Raw genomic sequence first — 21,591 nt, 5'->3', positions numbered from 1 at the left:
CTCTTTGAGTGTGTGTGTATGAGGCGGCACATACCTCAGGGAGAACAGGCAGTGGCCTGGTGTGAGAACGAGAAAGAAAGTAACTAAATTTGATCAATTCTCAGTTTTCTTTAACACAAAATAATCCATAAATGACACCCATTCCTATGCCTATTCAAATAAGTCACAACCCTCAAACTTCAACTTTTTATATACTTTATTATAAATAGTAAATAGTGCTGAATTTTACACAAAAAAAAATATTACAACAAAAATCAATTTATGCAGATGTAAATGAACATGATACAAATAGGCAGGTAATGAATAATCAACATTGTGTAAGACTACTGAAGCACCTCAGAATGGATATACAAGGGGTACAGGGGGGACGTGACACTTGCACAACACTAAATAAATACGAAATGGAACTAAATTTTGCAAGTTCCTGATGAAGTCTAATTTAACACATGCAAAAAAAAACCTAACTGTCAAACTGAATAATGCATTCACTGGCAGAGATTTTTTTTTTTCTTTTTTGGCTTAATGACAACACAACTGTTCTATTTCGTTTCTGTTGCTCGATGATTTCCCCTGACTGTAAATGATCAATGCACACAACCCAAAATTAATGACATTAAAAAGAGAAGACATATTTTTTGAGGATGTAATCAAGGATATTGATCTGCGTTAATTTACATCACATGAGGTATGAGTGTATTGCACTTCTTTGGGTTGCAGTGGTTTCACTGTGACTGCACTGGGTCTCAAATCATGCCATTCTGCTGGATTTCTGGTGTAGTCATTCTCATCTCCGGCTTCATAATCAAGAATCACATCAACGTACAGTAAATGTTATTTCCCTAAGACATTGTGATGAAGAGTTCCTTAAAAGAGCATTGTGTTTGAGCACAGCACTTGGTATCCATCAGCTATAAGACCTCCTCCACCCCACATCAAGTTGGGCCCCAGAAGCGACAGGAGGGTTGGGGGTGCTGCTTACAAGTCTGCTCCAACTAGCATCTCTGCCGCTTATTACAAAAATTAAATACAGAATCTTGACTTTATTTACTCCCCCTTCCCCACCCCTCTTCTTTTCCTCTTCAAGCACGGACACTGAGGCGTGCTTGGTCCCCAGAGCATGACATGAAGTGCAAGCAAAGCGAGTGCCAGGTAACTGGAGAGGCTGCGCCTTTGGTCCTAATTATTCCAGGCAAAACCCTCCATTACCGTCACCACCCCTCCACCTCAAGTCCTTCCCATCCTCAAATAGGACACCCCTCCCTCAAGTCACCACAACCAACCCCCTCACTGTCCTCGGGGCTGGGGTGGTCAACAAAGGCTGTTGGTTTGGGGAGCTCAGGTCGCCCAGAGAAGTCTTCCATTCAGGCCAGGCTAGGGCTTCATATAATGAAAGGCACCTGAGAAGGACAAGGGAAGAGAGAAGAGTGTTACAAGATTCTTTTTGAAGATTTGAAGATTACTCAATAAGAAGATTCCTCAAGCCTGATATCAATGGGTGTGAAATGAGAAGTTAAATCAGACATGTGATTATAATTGGAAGGGTTGCTCATGAACAGTGGATATAAGTGTTAGGGAGCAGGTGAGAGAGCAGGTGATGAGGGAGGCTCTAGGGCCTTATGGTAAAAAAAAAAAAAAAAAAATAGCCTCAAGACAAAGGTGAAATGACTTGGGGATTTCACTTTGCATTCTTTTAAACCAGTGTGGCCGAGCCTTAGTAAAGCTAGCCTGAGCCTGAGCTTCAGCTTGGCTCTGTGGCTCTGCTCCACTGATCAATAATAACTCTAGATTTGACCTCCACTGGGACACATGGTTCTAATCCTGGCCTGCCAAGGGCCATAATCGCTCCCTGTTAAAGAGCCTCTTAGCCGCCACCACCGCCCCCATACATACACACAATCACACACACACACACAACCCCAAAACCCCGAAAGCTACATGTGTGTCTCTCCCAGGACTGGCCAAATTAATGACATCAAGATGTTGCCACTGATGGGCCAGTCAACATGTGGTAGTGTACCCCCAGATCAGCCCCAACAACAGCGCGCCCCGACCCACACGCTCCCCTCCCTCCTGTCAAACATGCTTTGGGAAGCGGCTCCTTTCATTTGGTGGGGTATCTTCGTTACACAGGGGTCATTACATGGCTAGGTGAGCTACACTAGGGTTTGATGGGCAAGCTCATCATATGGGGTCATGAAAGGACAGTGAGTGAAAATGTGTGTGGGTGTGCGTGTGAGTGTGTATGGCCCTAACGTGCCTCCGCATTGGGCCACGTGGATAGTCCAGTGATGGTAATGTAAACTGAAGTAGCTGGAGCACTAGCACTCCCTAACACACATGTAATCTCAGCACAGCTTGGGGTGATTTGAGAAGTTCTCTCATCAGCATGGCCTCTGCAATTAAGACAGGTTGCGAGTCAGAAAATCTAAACTAAGTGGCACAGCCAAAGTAGGGGTTGGAGAAGGAAAAGACCAATAATCAAACATATTACAGAGAGTTAAAAATCAAACATACCTGCTGACGTTAGCCCTAAGTGCCCTAAATTTGACACAGATCACTACAAAAATATAATACTATCAGGTAAGGATCATAGCATTTTCCATGCATACCTTGCTCTGACTGTACTGTCCGTACTGGTAGGATGGATGGTGGTCCACAGCGTATGCTGAGGAGCTGTAGGTGGGCGGGCAGTAAGACTGGGAGCTAGGCAGGGTGGGCATACTGGTCAGGCCTGGTAGGGCCTCCAGGCGCTGGGAACCATGACAGCTGGCAGCCATGCCTCCATTGGGCTCCAGGCCTCCAGTCAGAGGGGAGAGGGCAAAGTCACTCTGGGGCTGATGTGGCACTCCTCCTGGGTTCAGCAGGCCCATCACCTGAGGAGAGATATGGAGCAACACTGGTTGAGTTGGACGAATAGAATAGAATAGAATAGAATAGAATAGAATAGAATAGAAGACATGAACTGTAAAGAATCTGTGACATATAAGGCACAGGGGACATAAGCCTCATAATACAAGAAATGCAACATATCGAAATGCAATATGTTAAAAAAAAAAAAAAAAAATCCAGAATCCAGAGTTATTCAGTCCCACTGTTCCTTTTCAAGCTCTCTCAGGTGGGCTAAAATGTAGTCTCTCTCTCCTTGTTCATTGTCAGAAATACATTATACTGGCATCCACGCCACACATGTGGTTCTCTTTACTCTGCTTCCTAACTGACTGGCTGGGAAGCCGATGTTGGCTGAGGAGCTCAGTCCTCTACCCCACTAGTGGTTTTTGCTGGAGTCATTCTGTCAAATGATATGGAATAAAGAGGATTTTTCCCTCTCTTTTTGTCATGACACTAATGGGCTTCTAGTATTTTGTTAAAATGGAGTTCATGAGATAGAAATAAATGATCCAAAACTATGAGTTTGACCTTTGGTATAGCAGAGAAAAATGTTTAGTAGGAGTAGGAGTAGAGTTATGAGAATTCTACTGCGTGTTTTTAAGCAGAATATGAAGGAGAGAAAAACTGATAGATGTACTTAAGTATCTGCTCTGAACAATAGACTCTCACGTGTTCCTCTTCTTTCTTTCTCTTTCTCTCTCCCTCTCTTTAGTGCGATGCCCCAAATTCACCGTGTCCTAGTGGGGCCAGTGTAGAGGCCAAAGGGTACGTGGGAACAAGGGTGTGTGTGTGTGTGTGTGTGTGTGTGTGTGTGTGTGTGCATTTGTTCAGGCTACCTCATGTGTGGGGATGTGTGTGAAACAGTAGGTGTGTATATGTGTGTGTATGGGTAGGCAATTTTTGCTCTGATGTCAGGGGTGAAGGGGTCTCGCTGGTGATACATCGTGAACAGCTGCACTAAAATTTGCGTGAGAAGCAATGTCATGAAAATGTCTGAAAAATGGATGGAGCGAAGGAGAGAGCGAGATGTAAGGAGAGAGGGAGACTCAGTAATAAAGTTACAGTTCAAGGAAGAGAAAAGAGAGAAAAAAGCAAGAAGCACAAAGCCAATCAAAGACAAAATAAGCTTGAGAGAAAAGTTGGAAACACAAAGAGGGATCGAAGGAGCTACTGGTGAGTAATGTAAAAACAAGGGCTTTCCCACCTTGTTGTAAACTGAACAAACACACACACACACACACATGCAAACACTTAAACACAATGCTTACTAATGTTAGACCAAGAAACAAAGCAAGAATATGTGTCTCCAGGAAACATGTAATGGTTCAGCAGCAGTGAGGTGTTTCAAACAGGCAGTCACAAGTTCACACATAAAACATACACACACACACACACACACACACACACACACACGCACATGAGGTAACATCAGGTGTCTGAATGTCTGTAATTTACAGGATTCTGTCAGAGTGATCTAAACTTACACATCTGAAGAACATGGTGATGTGTGACCACCAAATGGGAAGCACATGGAGGTCAAATCACATAATTCCTCTCATAGCAGTGTGTGTGTGTGTGTGTGTGTGTGAGAGAGAGAGAGAGAGAGGGAGAGAGAGAGAGAGAGAGAGAGAGAGAAAGAGAGAGAGCGAGAGAGAGTAAGGAAAGCATCAGCCCTGTAATCCTGCCATCATTTGGACAAAGTTTTTTGCCACGATTCAAGAAAGTTAGACAGCAACAAGAAGCAAGACAGCACACTCAAAGATTAAACAATTCTGGCTGAATTTACTCTTAAGGTAACAAATTTGTATGTTTTGAGAAGAAAAGCCATGGCGAATATACCTTGATTTGGCGACAAAAGATCTCTTTTTCCCTAGAGAGTATCCTGTAAACTACATCTCAATCACGGGTGCGGATTGTTGTGATTTTACAGCTGTAGCATGGCAAAATCAGTTAAGCCGTATTTCGAAATGTGATATTGCACATACATGTCGATATGTCAGTTGCGCTTACTTGATAGAGTTTGAACATGAATATTTACATGTGCATGCATCCAAACACCAGTGTGTGTGGAAGTGTATGTCTGTGTGCACACGCTCGTACGTGAGGCTCTGTGTCTACGCACACGCTCATGTGTTCACGCACTTTCTGTCTGCGTCTGAACCGGCAGCAGCTCCCGAGGGTGTGTCTGTTTCGAGGTTGTTCTGGGGATTAGTGCCCATGGGGGTGCAAATCCTGGCCGCTCGCTTCCTCTGTGAGAAAGGATTCCTTTGGTATGCAGCAGATCAGCAGTGAGACGCCAGAGACCCTGCACCACAGGGAGACCACAGTCCACTGGCCAACACTGGGCCAGACTACTGCTCAAGATGCAGGGCAAGAGGCTCAGACAAGTCGACCTCAGCATATCGTCTCTCTCTAAAGTAAACCCTATCCATATCAAAACGTCGCAAGGCTGTAAAATCGTGCCATGTCTGGAATCGTCTGAGCCTCAGAAATACTGAAAAATGTCTTCATTACCTTATATGCTCATAAAGATAAAATAAAATAGTATTAGGCATATCAGCAGTAATATTTCTCTTGAAACTTGGTTGAATCAGGCTGTTATTTTTTTTTCTTGTAAGATAATGCCAGCATGTAGTAGGAGCAGAACAGACAAAGCTATGTAGCCTTGAAAAAAAAAACAACTAATTGCTAAGTTTTGTAATTGTAAAGAAGAGGTCTTCATGTGCTAACTATCAGTGTCATAGAATTTAATCAATTCTCATTTCCTCTCTTTTATTAAGTTAAAATCGGGAAATTAATTCCATCCTCATCTGAAATGGAGATGAGCATATTGCAATATACATTCACACAGTCGCAATGAATACATAAATTAAAACAAATTAGCCAACAAAGTGAGTCATTTACATAAATTACACACTTTGTTACAAGGGGATAGATTACTTCATTCCAATCAATTAAGACACTGGAACATTCTGTGATTGCAATTCCAGACTGAGAAAACATTCCAGGCACGCGGTCCCTATGCAAGATGAGATGTTCATTCTGTAAGGAGCTGCCCGGTAAGGTTAATGTTGAAACCATCCATGGGGCCACAGCACCTTTGGCCTCTTTATTAGTTAAAGTCACTAAGTGACCCTATGGGTGCGTGAACTCATAGCAAAGCCATGCACACTTAGAGGAAAGCAGCTACTGACAGAATTGCAGACTGGTTACCCTCCAACAGTGAGGTTAAACATCAGACTCCGACCTGTTGGGTGTCGTACTGGCTCATTTGGCTAAGACTAGACACATGCCATGTTCTTGCTCCGTCCTGGGTTTGAATCTGCTGTAAGATTCAAACCCCTACTTTATCCCCAATTTTTCATATTCCACTCTACTTTGAACTGTCAAATAAAAGAAAATCCCCCCAAAATTAATGTTTTAAAATGAGCAAGAGCTGCGGTTGAATCTTGATGAGAAATCAGCAAAGTCTAGCGCATTACGACTGCTCAAATATCAAAGCAGTCAATTATCCTTCCAGCCACAATGGTGCCACCTACTGCTTCCTGACTGTGCATCATGACAGATAAAACAGAGATCTCTTCTTTCAATATATATATGCATCCTGAGGCATCCGCATAGACACAGACCTGCCTGAGGCAGTTTTTTATCTATGCCTGGCAGGAGTCTGAGAATCTGTCTCATGGGAAATAGTACCCAGCATGCATTGCGTGTGGGCTGGCTGCCCTTTGTGGCGGTTAAAAGCTCGTTTTCCGCCTGTTAGTCCATCTTCTGGGCTGGTAGGGAGCCACCGATGGACACTGATGACTGTGTAATCGACCATAATTGTCTTTTCAGTTTTGATTTGTGTCATCATCCGACTCACTCATCCTAACCCACTCATTCCCCTTCATATCTGCTCCTTTCTCTCTCCCTAAAGACTCACGTTCACCACATTTTAAATTCATCAACAGTCCATCAGCACTAACAAGAGGTAGAGGATACTGTGTTTTTAAGCCTAACAAGGTTCTCATCAATGTCACCGCAATGACACCTCCCAGGTCACACAAATGAGTTTGTTTCTATGTACCATTATCCTTCCATCATGTGCATTTCCTGGAGGGCGTGTAAAGCAAATTATGCCTCTGTGTTGCCTGTTTTGATCTGAGAATAAAGTGTTTGTGTGTGTGTGTGTGTATGTTTCAGAGAATATATTTGTATATTCAGACACTGAAGGAATATATGTGTGTTTGTCTAGGTATAAACATGTACAAAAGGCACATGTCAAGCATTTCTCTGTGTATTTACACATGGATGTGCAGTTGTATCCCATAGGCTAACCTGTGGTGAGAGGCCGTTGCTGATGGTCGGGTTGACAGTGTTTGAGTGTCCTGTCGGGGCTACAAAACTGTCGGAGTAGCTGGAAAAGCCGTGGCGTCCCGACGACAAGCAGTATGCTGAGCCACCATCCTGGGACCCTGTTGACGAACCAAGACCACTCTGGTGCACCGAGGTGGGGGGCAGAGGCTGCGGTCGGTGGACTGTACTGGGCTGCTCCGATGCTGCTAAAAGAGATAATGAGAGGGACGGAGAGAGTTGAGCAACAACAGATAAATGGTAACACTTTACAATAAGAGTACAACAATTAACGTTAGTTAATGCCATAATAAACATTAAGTAACAGGTAATAAACATTAAGTAACCGTTAACTAACCGTTAACTAATGTGTCTAAGAATCATGTGCTAATGCTGTTCATGCTAAGGTATTAATTTATATGTTATTTAAGGGTTATTGTAGATATTATTAACATTAGTAAATGCCATAATAATCATTAACTAACAGTTAATTAACCATTACGGCATTAACTAACGTTAATTGTACTCTTATTGTAAAGTGTTAATATATGACTCTTGAGACAGTTAAGTCACACATGGCTGATTAATGCCACTGCAAAAACTATATAGCTTACCAAACCACTTATTCTTGTACTAAGTGCTCTCATACTCTTAAACCTCTTCTTTTTTTAACAAGAAAAAATCTACTACATGTGACAGGTAATTCCATTTGTATCCAATCCAGTATCAGTAGTTTAATGGATGTTTTACAATTGTCAATACCATTTTCATAAATATCACAAATCCCACTGGTAGGTTTGTCATAGCAAATGCATGCTGCTTGGCTGAGCTCAGAATGTTATTCAAAATCATAATGGAGATCACAAGGTTTTCAAAGATGACAAACATGTAAAGCTAAAGTACATGTATAAAATGATGCACATAACTGGAGCCATAAAACAATGGATGCTTGGGTTTGATTAGTCAAAGCATGATGTAGCTCCAACCAGCAGATACAGAATGTATTTGTCATTATCATACATTATAGGGGAAAAAGCTTTTTTCTTATTTTGAAACAACTTGAAGGGAAATTTAAGGGGAAAATAAGATTTCAGTGGTTTAAGCAGGTTAACTTACATTGGAAAAATGTTATATTATCTCACCATGCTGGCAGATTTTTTTTTTCACTTGTTTGTGGAAAGACAAGATTTTAATTACAAGATCATAGATTATTGGTTTAGATAGATATTTTTTTTAATATAATCACATTTACAGAACCCTTACTCAACTCTGCCAGATCATTTTAAAATTTTCTACCCAGTAGGAGAAAAAGTGTAAGCTTGAAGTATGTTTGGGTGGCCTGCATGTGTTGTGGTTGGACCTACCTTGAGCTATAGATGTGGGGGGGTAGGGGCTCTCGGAGAGCTGATACGGCTGCAGGCCTGACATGGCTGATGGAGGGAAACCGCCAGGGATCAAGTGGTTAAACGCCATCAGCTGATTGGCTCCTGCTTGTTTCCTCCAGCGGGCTCTCCTGTTACTGAACCACACCTGAAAGAAAATCATAGAGCAGTGTTCTCTGCTGTTTAATTTATACTTGATCTAATGCTCATATTAGATACTCATGATTATATAATCTAATAGAGCATGTTGCTTTGATGATGTTTAGTGCAACAATAGTAAATAATTGTAAGCTCTGTGTGTGTGTGTGTGTGTGTGTGTGTGTGTGTGTGTGTGTGTGTGTGTGTCTCATAGCCAAGAGGTCGAACCGATAAGAGACCTGAACATCTGGAGAATGTAATGAAACTACAGTGACATTATGTCTATGCATGCTTTGCCATTGGGTTCAGATAACGCAAGCCCATAAAGCCATCACAGCTGTGAAAAGGCTATATATATGCACTATCTAAATCAGGCATCTATTTAAAAATCTTTTCATAGCCTTTCAGTGGAAGATCTGACAAATATAGTGCACCATCTTTACTATGTAAACACCACTGGTCCAGTTTGTTTCAGATAGTCATGACAGACTTAAACATTACTTTTGTGTAAAGATTAGGCCCCTGGGACACTGCAAGTCTGCGTGCAAGTCTAACCTGTACACGGGCCTCTGTAAGTTTGGCCCTCTGAGCCAGCTCCTCTCGTGTGTAGATGTCGGGGTAGTGTGTGCGTTCAAAGGCCCTCTCCAGCTCTTCCAGTTGCTCTGCAGTGAAAGTGGTCCGGCTGCGGCGCTGCTTCCTCTTCAGTGGCAGGCCTGGCTCTGAGTCCACATCTGAGCCCTCGTCTGAGTGGCTGGCTTGAATTACAAAAACCAACACACACTGTTAGTTTGGCCGGTAACATTCAGAGGCAAACTGATACATATTGAAACGTGGAGTAGCCACTTTTACAACAAAGCCATGATGGTATAGACAGACTGAAGACAATAGATTATGCTAGCACGACACATGGTATAGAGCCATTTTAGATTGCGTCCTCCCGGTCTGTTAGACTCCTCAGTGGCTCCTGGGGGGATCAAAAGCCAGAGGCTGCTTGAACATGGATTAGAGAGGGCTAGATCCCTCCAGGGCATCGCTTCCCTGGGCCAGTGTGTCTCCCTTAGTCTTAGCCATGCTGTGCACTATGGAGATATAGCCCCATGTAGCGAAAGGCAGGCACCCATCCCTTTGCAGGTGCTTCTTAATCTGTTTGTTCAGTTGAGGGCAGGACAGAGCGACTGGCTGAGTGGGAGACAGCTTTTGGGATCTAATTCAGCAGAAGAAGGGAGTCAATGAAGGCTTGGGACTGAGAGTTAGAGGACTATGGCAGCGTATGGGGGAGGTTATCCATCTATTAAATAATGATTAGGCTCTGAAAACTAGTGTGACAGCCTGCCATTGTCCACCACTACATGTCTGCAGTCCCCCATCTCTTTCTGAGTCATACACACGTTCACAAACATGCATCTGCCGCGTCTGAGCCATAGGCTTTCACTCAATGCACTTCAGTCTATGACAATGTTTCAAACACAGATGGATACTAGGCAAAAAGAGCTGGAATCCACTCCCTCTCTACTCTGGGGAACCTCTTAAATCTTACTGCAGTTAGAGGAGGGTTCACTGCATCTTTAAGGGACTCTGATTATGTCACCACAGCAGAGCACAAATACCCACATTGAAAAGGGAAAAAAAAATAAGAGAGAACGAAAGAACCCGAAAGCAGAGAGACAGGTGTAAGCTACAGAAAGGTTTCACCAGAGGGCCGAGCACTGCCTGTAGCACCAAGCTGTTCTTTCTCCTGCTGCCCTCCAGATTTAAGGCTTTAATTAAAAAGTGCCAAGTCAGACATGCAGGGGAGCAGGGATCTCCGCCTGCCTACCCCAGCCTCTGGAGCCGAACAGGAAATGTTTGTGCCGGTTGCCAGTGTGTGTCTGACCAGGCATTACACATGGATTTGGACCCTGGGAATGCCGCTGTGCTCCGGACGGCCGTCGCAGAAGATTCGGATGCTGGGAAGAGCTCTTTATTACATTCGGACCAAGGGCGCCACGCTGCCAAAGAGGCTCATAGGGGATTGGCTGGATGTTAAGACTCTGGAATAGCAACTCTGAGTCGGGGTTGTGGTTTGTTTAGGTAAGGATGTGGCCTGAGACCAGTTGGAGCAAATTTTATGACACAATAGGCATAAGGAGAAGGCCACACAGCGCGAACATAAAATCTGATCCCCGTCATGTAAACACTTTTTCAAACAACAATCAAAATTAGCCAAAGTTATCCAATAAAGTGCGGCTTTCATTAATCACTACATAAACAGTAGAGACTAAATAAACCAGCAAGCAAAGAAACACGCAATGTCATTTCCATTTTAATGACAGAGGAACACAGAAAGAAAGAAAAGGAAGAGAGCCAATGACAGAGCTGAAACGGAAAGATTCCTGAGGGAGGGAAGGAGAGCTCATAAAACCCCTGAGAGGAGAAAGCTCCCCAGTGGCACTGTATCATGTTAACTGCAGGGTAGGGGGTGGTTCTCTCCTCCTCTACTCCCCTTTATTTTCCTCTCTCTCTCCTTCGCTTTTCCCTCCCTGTTTTTATTATTAGTAACTACAGAGAGAAAACTCCGTCACAGACTCTGCCTTAATGGCAAATGACAGTGTTGCTTTTGTCATCTTCTGGCTCGCACTTTCTCTTTTTCTCTCTCTCTCTCCCTCTCTCTCCCTCTCTCTCTTTTTTTGGAAAGTGATGTGGCCAGGCCTTTGTATGTTAGAAGGGAAAAGCCTGTGGCAGGGCTCTATTGGGCCGATTACCACGCTCCATCTGTAGGAGCCATCAGGGACGCCCAGGCCCGCATTCAGGGGCCTGTCACCTGCCCAGCAGGGGAGTGGGGGGCTGTAGGGTGAGATGGGGGCTGTAGGGCCAGGGACTGGAGTGGGGGAATGAAGGGGTGGGAGAGGGGCAACGGAGCGGGGGGAGGGGGGCACAAAGAGGTCCAGAGAAGGGCCACGGGGGGCTGTGGAGGGGCACAGCAGGGGAGCACCCCTTTATCCCCTCCCTCTACAGCCTGAGGGGCACAGCGTTTTGGGGGATGGGGAGGTTGAAAGGGTTGACATGGAGAGGAGAGTGGGAGGCTGAAGGCACCTGAAGAAGATGCTGGGGAAGGGGTGTCGGGGTGCCGGACCAAGGAGAATGGGGGTGCTCGGCTCTAGTCATTCTTAAAAGTAGACCTGTCCCTTCCATCACATCCACTCCCTTCACTTCACTTCTCTCTTTCTCTGTGCTCACCCCTCGCTGCATCCACGTCTTTGCATGTGACATGTTACGACAGGGCTCTTACGCTGCGGAGCACCAAGGCTGAGAAGCGCTGATGCAGGAGCCGAATTGGAGTGGGCTATTCCCACACATTCTCCCGAACAAATGGCAGAAGAGGATACTAAACACACAAAGGGAGGCCTCGACCTCCTAACTTAAACACCCAAATCAAATTTTACGCTGCAGCTAAAGCACTGGGGAGCTGAAAATGCTCCATAGCCGTACACAGTTTGGCTGTGGCTCTGACAAGAATCTTAATAGAAAGATAGATTATTATCCCTCAAGCGGAAATTGGGGTTGCTGCAGAATTATCCATAAGACAGACATTTCAAAACAAAGTAATATGTAGGTTAATGAACCAATAACAAGCTAGTTTAGATAGTAGAATTGATAGTAGAGGGTTTATTTAACAGTTTAGTAGGAAGTATATTTATTTAGTTTTGTAGATAGTGGAGCATTCAACAAGTCATTTCAACAGGTTCCTTTCACTGATCAGAGGCCGTTAAATAAACTTTCCACTCACATATATAAGCACACACACATACACACACACACACACACACACACACACACACACACACACACACACACATACACATACACATCGTCAAGAAAGAGACAGCACTACCGGCTCACCACCAAAGGTAAACAGAACCATTTATCGATCAAGAGAGGAGACTGACAGCCAGAGAAGATAAACTCCAGAGGGTCATAGATGTGAACTTTGGGCATGTCCACTTCCATTAACTTCACCTGCAGCGGTGGTGCCTCTAACACGCCAAGAAACTCGCAAGGACTCCAGCCACAGGAATAAAGACAGCTCTTGTTTACTGAGCAGTCTACATTGGCCAAGACCCGCCTTGCCAAGCATTCATCCCCCCCTCCTCCCACCCATCCGACAGACGTTAATATGAAGAGACACGCACAGGCTCACACATCCATGTACGTACGCACGCTCACATACACACACACACACAAAACAGCATGTGCACATATTTATGTATTTTGTTATGGCTGAAACTGAATGAAAAAGGGAAAGAAAGGAGATGAAGAGAGAAAGAAACAGAAAGTGTGAGGGAGAATCATCAAAGAGATGCACTTAAAGAAAACTGAAGCGAGCAAGAGACGGGGAGATACAGACGGAGAGAAAGAGAGGGAGAACGAGATAGTGAAAGGAAGAGCTACAGAGAGAGAAACAGAGAGAGAAGGGCAGCATATGGGACAGTTTATGGCCTTGTCTTGGTAAGGGTTGGCTAGCCCTTTCTCCAGGGGCTGTTAATAGAGAAGGTAATTGAGCTGGTGACATGTGTTCGCCACACAAAACAAAGGGCAGAAGAGACAAATGAACTAGTTATTTGCCCAGGGAAGTAGATCTGGCCCTTTCAGCCGGCAGAGCATAGTGTGAGTGGGCCACTGAATAAAACAGTGGCATGGCACACAGAGCCAGCCAGAGCAGATGCACTGGAGGAACTGAATAGTTAACTGACAGCTTATGGGCTCAGCTGGGGTTAACAGTTAGGGGGGAAAATGGGAATGAGTGGGCTGCTCAGTTGACTTGCTAAGGAGCCCCTAGGAACCTGCAGCTGCCTGGGAAAGGGGGGGGTCAGAGAGAGAAAGAGAGAGACAGAAAGAGAGAGAGCGGGAGAGAGAGAGAGAATGATGATGATGTGACACGCAGAAAAAAATGGAAAGCGTGAGCGCAGGAGGTCGGCCCTAAACGGACAAAGAAGCGGCTAGTGATATGACGTTGAAAGATGTATCTCTGTCTAATATAGGTGAAGCGACAAAAAGCCACAAATGGCCCTGCTTGGCCATTATGTGTGCCCAGTGTGAGGTGGTTATTATTTAGTTCCACTGTGGTGCATTTAGGTGACAGTTTCACGGTGGCATTTCCACCCCCAGAGCCAGGACAAAGCAGCTGCACAGCACCCATGCAGGGCCACAGCAAAGGGCCAGTCTGCCACACGTTCCAGTCCAGCAGACCAACCCAGCACAGATCCACCTCATTCCACCCCTGGGCCAGCCTAGGCTAGATCCAGGCGACCAAACAAGCCGTTCAGGACCAGCCTGTTCTCTCCATATAACAGCAAACGCTATTAGTCACTTGAATTGAGATAACACCTCAAAGTCTACGCATTGTGAAGGAAATCACAACATTTTTTTTCACAGTGGCTCATTAATCATCTTTGAAATTGACAGATCTGTTATGTTCCACAATAGCAGCAATCAAATCAACATCTGTTCATTAGTATGAAACGGTGGTACCAGGGAATCGATTAGCTGTCATGTTCAACCAAATGTTATTGTAACCTCGTCTTCCTGGAGGCTGATAGTTTTAACAGTCAAGTGACCCTAGGTTAGCCTCTGACCTCCTCATACCCACTGCCCTGCGCAGCGCAGCGCTGCAGCAAAGAGGGCCTCACCGCTGACCCCCCAACAAAACTTCACAGAAACTGAACACAGAGAGAAGCCATCCTCACATTCCATACTTGCTTCTTCTGCTCTCCAAACACCAGCCTCCTTTCCATTGTGGGATTTCATACTGGTATCTTATTTTTGGTTTTACGGGCTTTACCCACATACCTTCTATTTCTATTTTTGTCCTAAAGCCCGTGTTTAGACGATTTGAGGAAACAGATGCGCTGACTTGGAACTAATTTTTTTCCAAGAGCCAATCTTATAACCTCAAGTCCTATTCTTTTCTATCGGTTTTCTTTGTTCAGAGGGGAAAAAAGACATTAATCAAAACAGCAGCAGAGTTGTGCTGGCGTGTCCATAATGTCCAATGTGCTGAACGAAACAGCTCCACAAAAACTGAGGCTAAACAAAGTTAAGTGATTGACAACGCTGTCTGGCTTTACTCAATTAACTATCCCATTGTGTTCCTTTTTGCCAGAGTCTCCTCGCCCCTAGCCCCCGACCCTTTTCTCTTCGCACTCCTTTATCCTCCCCATCACAGAGTTTTGCTTGGCTAATACTTCCAAGGAAATAGAGAGCTCTTTTTCTACCGGGGCTCCTCTCCTTGACCTTCCATTGCTCATTGCTTCTCTTTCAGTCATTTCCCAGTGTCTCTGGGGTTAGTGGGGAGAATGTGGAGAGTACATCAGCGTTGAGGGGCCGGCTCAGGGCAGGACCCCAGCCCCTTACTTCAAAGTTGGCCTGCATTCATTAATTGTCCTTTGAATTAATATTGGAGGATCACAATGTGGGTGCCAACAGAGAAAGAGGCTTTAATGAAGCATAGAGGCTGCATTCAGTTGCAGATCAGCCAGTGTGGATTTTTTCTTTCTTTTTAGGGAGAGAGAGAGAGCCTTGAGAATGATGCCAACACGGAAAGTAAATGTGTTGGCTAGTTATATATGAGCAGAGAGATGAGAGAGAGAGAGATGAGGCTGTAAAAACCTCTATCTATCTATCTATCTATCTACGAATTTGGGATTATTAATACAAAATCAAGAAGAGCAAAATATTGCAAGTAAACAGTCAAGAGAGACAGGGTGAGGCCCACAGAAACTTCTCTCTATTCCCCAGCACTGAGAGGAAAATGGAAATGTGGCTGAAACAGACATTCCTCTGGTTGCATTGAGGCCTTCTGTCTGTGGTGACTAGAGTCGGTCTCCTCTCACTCCAAATCCCTGCCTCATTCACAAAGGCAGCGTGGAAATGCACGGACCACTGACAAATACACAAGTTAGAGAAACCCAATATTTATGCCTATCTCTCTGTTTAGCCGGCCTCGTCTGAGTGGCATATCTGTCTGGTACTCAGCAACCATCGCTCCCTGTGTGTGAGAGAAATGTATCTGTTTATATTCTTAGATGTCTCCTGCGAATATCAGTTATGAAACTTCATAATTGGATTAGATGGCTTAGATGCAGGGGCTACACGTGGAGGTTCGTTGCCGTCATCATTTTGCCCTCAGGTTTTGCTCGAACTGAGTGTTTGCCGACTCAGTATATTCTGACAGACTGAAAATAAAACAGCTATTACTCTGAGTCTCAAACACAAACATGGCATTTCTGCTCTGCTTTCGCTCTATATATCTTTCCCTCACTCCAAATCCATGCCAAAAACACAGGGAGCCAGTAACCCATTTTATTTACACAAACAAAGTCCTACTCAGTTTCTTTGACAAAGGCAGCTAAATCTTTCATGTTTTGTCAGCACTTGATTCCTCCTGTCCCCTTGGCTATTTGCCTGCCTCTGGACAATAGAGGCAGGAGAATGGCAGCAGATTGTTGGAATGCACCTCAATGAAACCAATTATTACATGTTGACTGCGTTCACCATGGCAGATTTGAAAGAACTGGGCTCATTCAATTTGGCACCACAGGATTCCCTTTAAAGAGAAGTTATCCCTTTGACTGTTTGTATTTCTGAGCTTTCTTACCCCCCCTCCCCTTCTTTCTCCCTTTCACCCCCACTGCCATAAATGGATCCTGCAAGACTGGGCTACTCTTCCATCATGACTTTGGTTACTTTAATTAGCTAAATGAGGCTAAAGTGCACACAGTGTACGCAATAGTAATAAACTGGGGGAAAGGATGCTATCAATTAAGTTCCAGTTGAAGTGTAAATTCTTAATGAAACAACAACACACACTCCCTCCAGTGTAGGTCCTGAAGTCTTTGCATGGTTATGATGAAGTTTACAGAAAAAAATACATTTTTGATATTACTGAATAAATATAAACATAGATATTACTGAGTAAACATAGAATCTTGAAGGTAGAATAACCTTCAAGATTGTATGTTTACACTTTATTTACTAGAGATAGATTAACTGAGAATATGTGCACTGCTGTTTTTATGGAGAAACTGATATCTCTGAAAATGGCAGAGTATTTCCTTCAGTTACATCCCATTAATTGCTGCTATTTCAAATTAAAATACAAAATATCAGGATGTATGACATTTTTTTTAATATTTATACTACATTAGCATTAACAGTAGTATTTAAAATAATAACATGAAATAAAATTCATTAATTAAGCCTCAAAGGGAAATAAAGCATCCAATTCATTCCAGCATGCATTACAATTTCGAGGACATCCTTTTCCCATAATGCTCCAGGCACTTGCTAATGCCATGCAGACCTGGGGCTGCTCAGTATACTTTATCCCACAAACCTTTGCTACAACGTCTTTTTCCCAGACAAATAAATCTAAATGAGTCAGCTTTGATCTTAGCACTTAAGGAAAGCCAACAATAGTGGTGGAGGAGAAAGGGGCAGAGAGCAACAGGCCTCTCTCCTGCACAACAATAGCCTCTGCAAACACCTACTTAATCAATATTTGGCCAGAAGACACTCTCTCAGTGCCCAAACCACTCTTTTCACATTCTAATGAAGAGCTATAAAAGAGAAAAACAACAACTACTTCCACAAAGAGACACAAGAATGAAATACTGCCATCCTGTATATCAATGGCAGAAGTGTCTCGGTGCTGTTTTCATGCAGGGTATCACTTCGCCTGTAGGGTGTAAAACTGAGCACAATCATTTATTTTATTTTTTAATTTTTTAAAATAGTCATTTATATTTATCTTTAATCAGTCTAGGCTTTGTTTAATTGTAAATTAAATAAACATTAAAGTTTTTATCATTGCAAGCATCTAGTTTTTTTTTTTTTTTTTTTCTGAAAAAATGCATTAAAAAAAGGTACTCATCTCAATTTACAAACACAACAAAATCAATTCAGAGAGGATAGTCACCAAAGGTGCAATTCTGCTTTGCAAAGAATTATTTAGGAAAATAATTTAAGAATATATCCTAACTTATTTATTACTGTGATTAGTGATTCCCAACTCAGCTCATCTATCCTGTCCAAAAGTTCAATTGTCTTGGCTGTAAAACTGACTAACTTTCAGAGGTCTGAGGAGTCAACTGTCTGATCTGTGTTGTGAGTTGTGTCTCGCATGGACGAGGCAGAGGGAAGTGCCTATAGATATTGGTTGAATGTGTGCGCCCTAGGCGGAAAGGAAAGGGGCGGACTTTTTCAGAGATGAAAGTGGAAAGAAAGAAAAGGTTTGGATTTAATCTAGTAGAGAGGGGCTTCCCTGCGCGCACTGGCTGAGCGTCATGCTCATTGCGCAAAGACTGTAACAAAAGCCTGGTGCGCAAAATGACTGTAGCGATCAATTTAATGATACAAAGCCGAAAGTGAATTTATATTTTAACAGGTTGTAGGGGAAAAAATATCATTCTGTTAAATTAATGTTTATTGTTTATACATTTGGGCTATAATCCAAACAATATACTTATGATATAAAATGCGCCAAAATCGATGATAAGAAAAAATAGTTTTAGACCTATCTTTAAAAGTCATCTGTTATTAACATCATGTGTCCAACGCAATAAGCTGTCCTGTTGCGGTACATTCCTCAGACCACAACAGGTCGTAAATCAACAGGTGTTTGCCTCAAGTCGACGGTGTTTAGCCTAATCTCAATTTTTCTGAAAGGCAAACTCTGGCTCTAAACTGTGGAAAAAGCCCCCAAATTAACACTTTGTAGGCGAAAATGTCCTTTTTTCCTCTAAGTGAGCAGTCTATAAAACAGGTCTGACTGAGCCTATTGGTGTCCCTGAATAATTCATCGCTCATTGCGGGTTCATAATGTCTTCTCCCGGCCTTTTGTCAGCGCCGTTTTTTCTCCCTTTCTTTCCACATTTTGAAAAGCCTTGGCGTCTTTTTGCACACCACTGAGCCGCTCACTAGAGTTTGGCTTTTGTGCGCGTCAAACCGAGGTGTGAGTCTCAATGGACTCTCGCCGCTTTGTCTCCTCAAGTTCATCCTCAAGTGTCCGATTGTGCGCAAAAACTGTTTTTTAGGATATAAGTAAAGAAATTAGACAAATGTTTGATTACCCTCTAAATATCACTTGCTCTCCATATATAACCTCTGTGGTATAATGTTACATGCCTAAAACTTGAAACGTGACTTGCACTTCTTTCAGAGATGCAGCTTTTTTTCTGACCAGGTCAATAATCCAAAGTTTAACAACATTTGTCTATTTATTTCCCTTTGATGAGTTTCATATTCAGAAATCTTATTTTAAGGGTGTAAAGCTAACAGCGTCAATCTGAATTAAATTCTGGCAAAGAAAAAAGTAAAAATAAATAAATAAAAAAAAAAACTATAAAAAACTATATCCTTTTACTATCATTATTATTATTATTATTATTATTATTATTATTGATGTTGTTATCCGTAATGCTATTGTTGCTGTTGTTGTTGTCGTTGTTGTTTTTGTTGTAGCTACTGTTATTGTTATATTAATGTCACGTATTAACAGAATACACTTATCTATACATACGTAGTATTTATGATTATGTGAGGCCAAGTCCACTTGTTACACCAGAAATTACTAGTAAAACACAGAAATAATTTATATGTATTATTATTATTATTATTATTATTATTATTATTATTATTATTATTGGTTCCAGAACTTTGCCCCCTTAATAAAATCAATAGACTGTACAATAATTAAGCAACTTACATCTGTCTCCCAGAATGCCATCGATGCTGTGCTTCGCTCGCCGTTCGTTCTCCTCCATCTCCCTCTTCTCGACTTCATCATCATCCTCCTCATCCTCACCTACTCCCCCGAATTTAGACCGCATGATGCGACTGATTGCGCTCACTTTGAAAAAAAAAAGGAAAGAGAAAAAAAAGTCGTCACATCGCAGAAATATTAGCACAAACAGAAATGATGCAGGAAAAATAATTATTAATAGGGGCAACTTTTTATGCAAATAAAGCAAACAACGAGACAACATAAAGCCTAAACTATATGGGGATATCTTCTCAGATCAGAGGCAGTCATTGTCCTTCTTTTTGTTTTGCTTTGTTTCGTTTTGTGAATAGAAGATACAGCTTTAAAAAAAAAAAAAAAAAAAAACTACCTGAGGGAACGTTGTTCCTGTCGCAGATCCCATCTTTCAGTAATTTGTCCCTAATTTCCCAGCTGAACATCCCCGGGTTTTCTCTCTTATACTCCTCGATTTTCTTGTCCACGTCTGGAGTTGTTGTCTGCTGTGAAGGCAGCACAAGAGTTTGTCACTTTCTATGCAAAGTGTACCATGCAAGACAGGCTACAAGTCCAGTTTCCTTGTTTTAAGGAGTTCATGGCAGTGCGTAAAAATATTTCAAGGTTGTTGGCAAAATGCAATATTTATCATTAAAAAAAACTATAGAGCAAAATATCTCTCAAGATTTATCACATTTCAAGAAAGCTTTCTCGCAAAAACACAGTGAATTCGACCGATTTTTAGTTATCATTATTTTTATTTTATTATATGTTAACAGCTGACTATAAACAAATATTTAGCCTGTACAGGATGGCATGTTAATTGCAGCCATAAAGAGTAGGCCATGTTTGGCAGCCTACAAGCCTGTATATTTTCAGGGAAGAAGTGGAGGGTAAACCAACTAAAATCCAGATTTTCAGCCCACTTTTTGAAATAAAGTTTATCTGGCGTTTTCGTCTGAATCTCCTTATGTTCGTACCAAGTTGATATCGAGTTTGGTTATGAGGACAGGGTAAGAGGCATAGCCTAAGTTAGTCTAAGGCTATGCTTTTCAGAAAAAAAATAACTGCATTTTATTTATACAGGCCGAGTCAAACTTTTTATAATTCTACTGAGATTCGTTTAGTTATTGTTTATTTACCACACATCACCGCCTGAATGGCTCACCTTTGGCTTGCTGCCTCCGATGGCTCCCGGCCTGATGGAGCCTGTCTCCTGGTACCGGCAGAGGATTTTGGAGACGCAGCCGTGGGACACTCGGAGCTGACGGGAGATGACACACGGCCGGATGCCGTGATGGGCCATCTCCACTATTTTATGGCGGATATGGTTGGGGAGAGGTCTGCCGTTTATGAAGACCCCACCGAGCTGGTTGACCCGACCCTGTCCTAGCGGAGTGGAAACTGGACAGGGGCAGAGCATTCAGTAAACAAAAAACATCATGAACCCCCATAACCAGGCTTCTTGACTTTCGTCGGTTTCTCGTTCTCTTTTTAATCTATTGCAGACGCTAATTATCAATTTGATTATCATATAGGCCGTGAAGCCAACGTAGGAACTTTCAAATAAGGCAAATTAAATAGACATTAAAAAATCAAAGGTGTGGCGTCACTGCAGCGCAAAAATGACACGCTATATGTCATTATACCTATGTAGCTATATTGTTTTACTTTTTTCTTTTGTCCATAAAACAAGTGGCAAAATTATGCCAAGTTTTTTTAGATATTTCCTCTGGATTCTGACAAAGTATCACATTTTGAAAAAAAAAAAATCTAGAAACTGCTGTCAATAGACTGGAAGAAAACACATCATTTTACCAAATGACGTTCCATTCAAGAAATTCTTGAGGCGAGTTGGTTTCCACTAGAAATATTTTGTCGCTCGTTTTGCTTGCTTGAAATGCACTTTTAGACTAAGCCTTTGTGCGGTTTGTCAACTTTTCTGCAAGTTATGAATATTACACCGTCAGCAACTGGTGGCAGTATCCTACCTTCCAGAGAGTAGCCTCCCCGCGGGTAGTTTTGGTGTGGAGTTGGTCGCATCATTCTCGGTAAACCTCCTGCAAGCGCTGTCAT

The 21,591-nt window shown here is 42.7% G+C and overlaps 1 protein-coding gene across 3 annotated transcripts; it reads right to left on the bottom strand.

Annotated features, from left to right (window-relative positions):
- Positions 1-1,371: 1,371 nt before the first annotated feature.
- On the bottom strand, positions 1,372-21,591 carry LOC115375111 (paired box protein Pax-3-like). 3 transcript variants are annotated; one of them, XM_030074434.1, is made up of 9 exons: positions 21,507-21,591; positions 20,684-20,919; positions 19,892-20,021; positions 19,486-19,629; positions 9,300-9,499; positions 8,589-8,754; positions 7,210-7,430; positions 2,615-2,873; positions 1,372-1,397 (listed from the first exon to the last, which is right to left on the bottom strand). In XM_030074434.1, the coding sequence occupies exons 1-9, from the start codon at positions 21,589-21,591 to the stop codon at positions 1,372-1,374; spliced, it is 1,467 nt and encodes a 488-aa protein (XP_029930294.1). The 3 variants fall into 3 exon arrangements, with proteins under 3 accessions (XP_029930294.1, XP_029930295.1, XP_029930296.1); XM_030074435.1 differs by having other exon boundaries at positions 1,380-1,397; positions 2,610-2,873; positions 7,210-7,433; XM_030074436.1 differs by having other exon boundaries at positions 1,380-1,397; positions 2,610-2,873.

Source organism: Myripristis murdjan, chromosome 17, assembly GCF_902150065.1.
Source record: "Myripristis murdjan chromosome 17, fMyrMur1.1, whole genome shotgun sequence".
Taxonomy (NCBI): Eukaryota; Metazoa; Chordata; class Actinopteri; order Holocentriformes; family Holocentridae; genus Myripristis; species Myripristis murdjan.
This window is presented reverse-complemented; position numbering and strand designations above follow the sequence as displayed.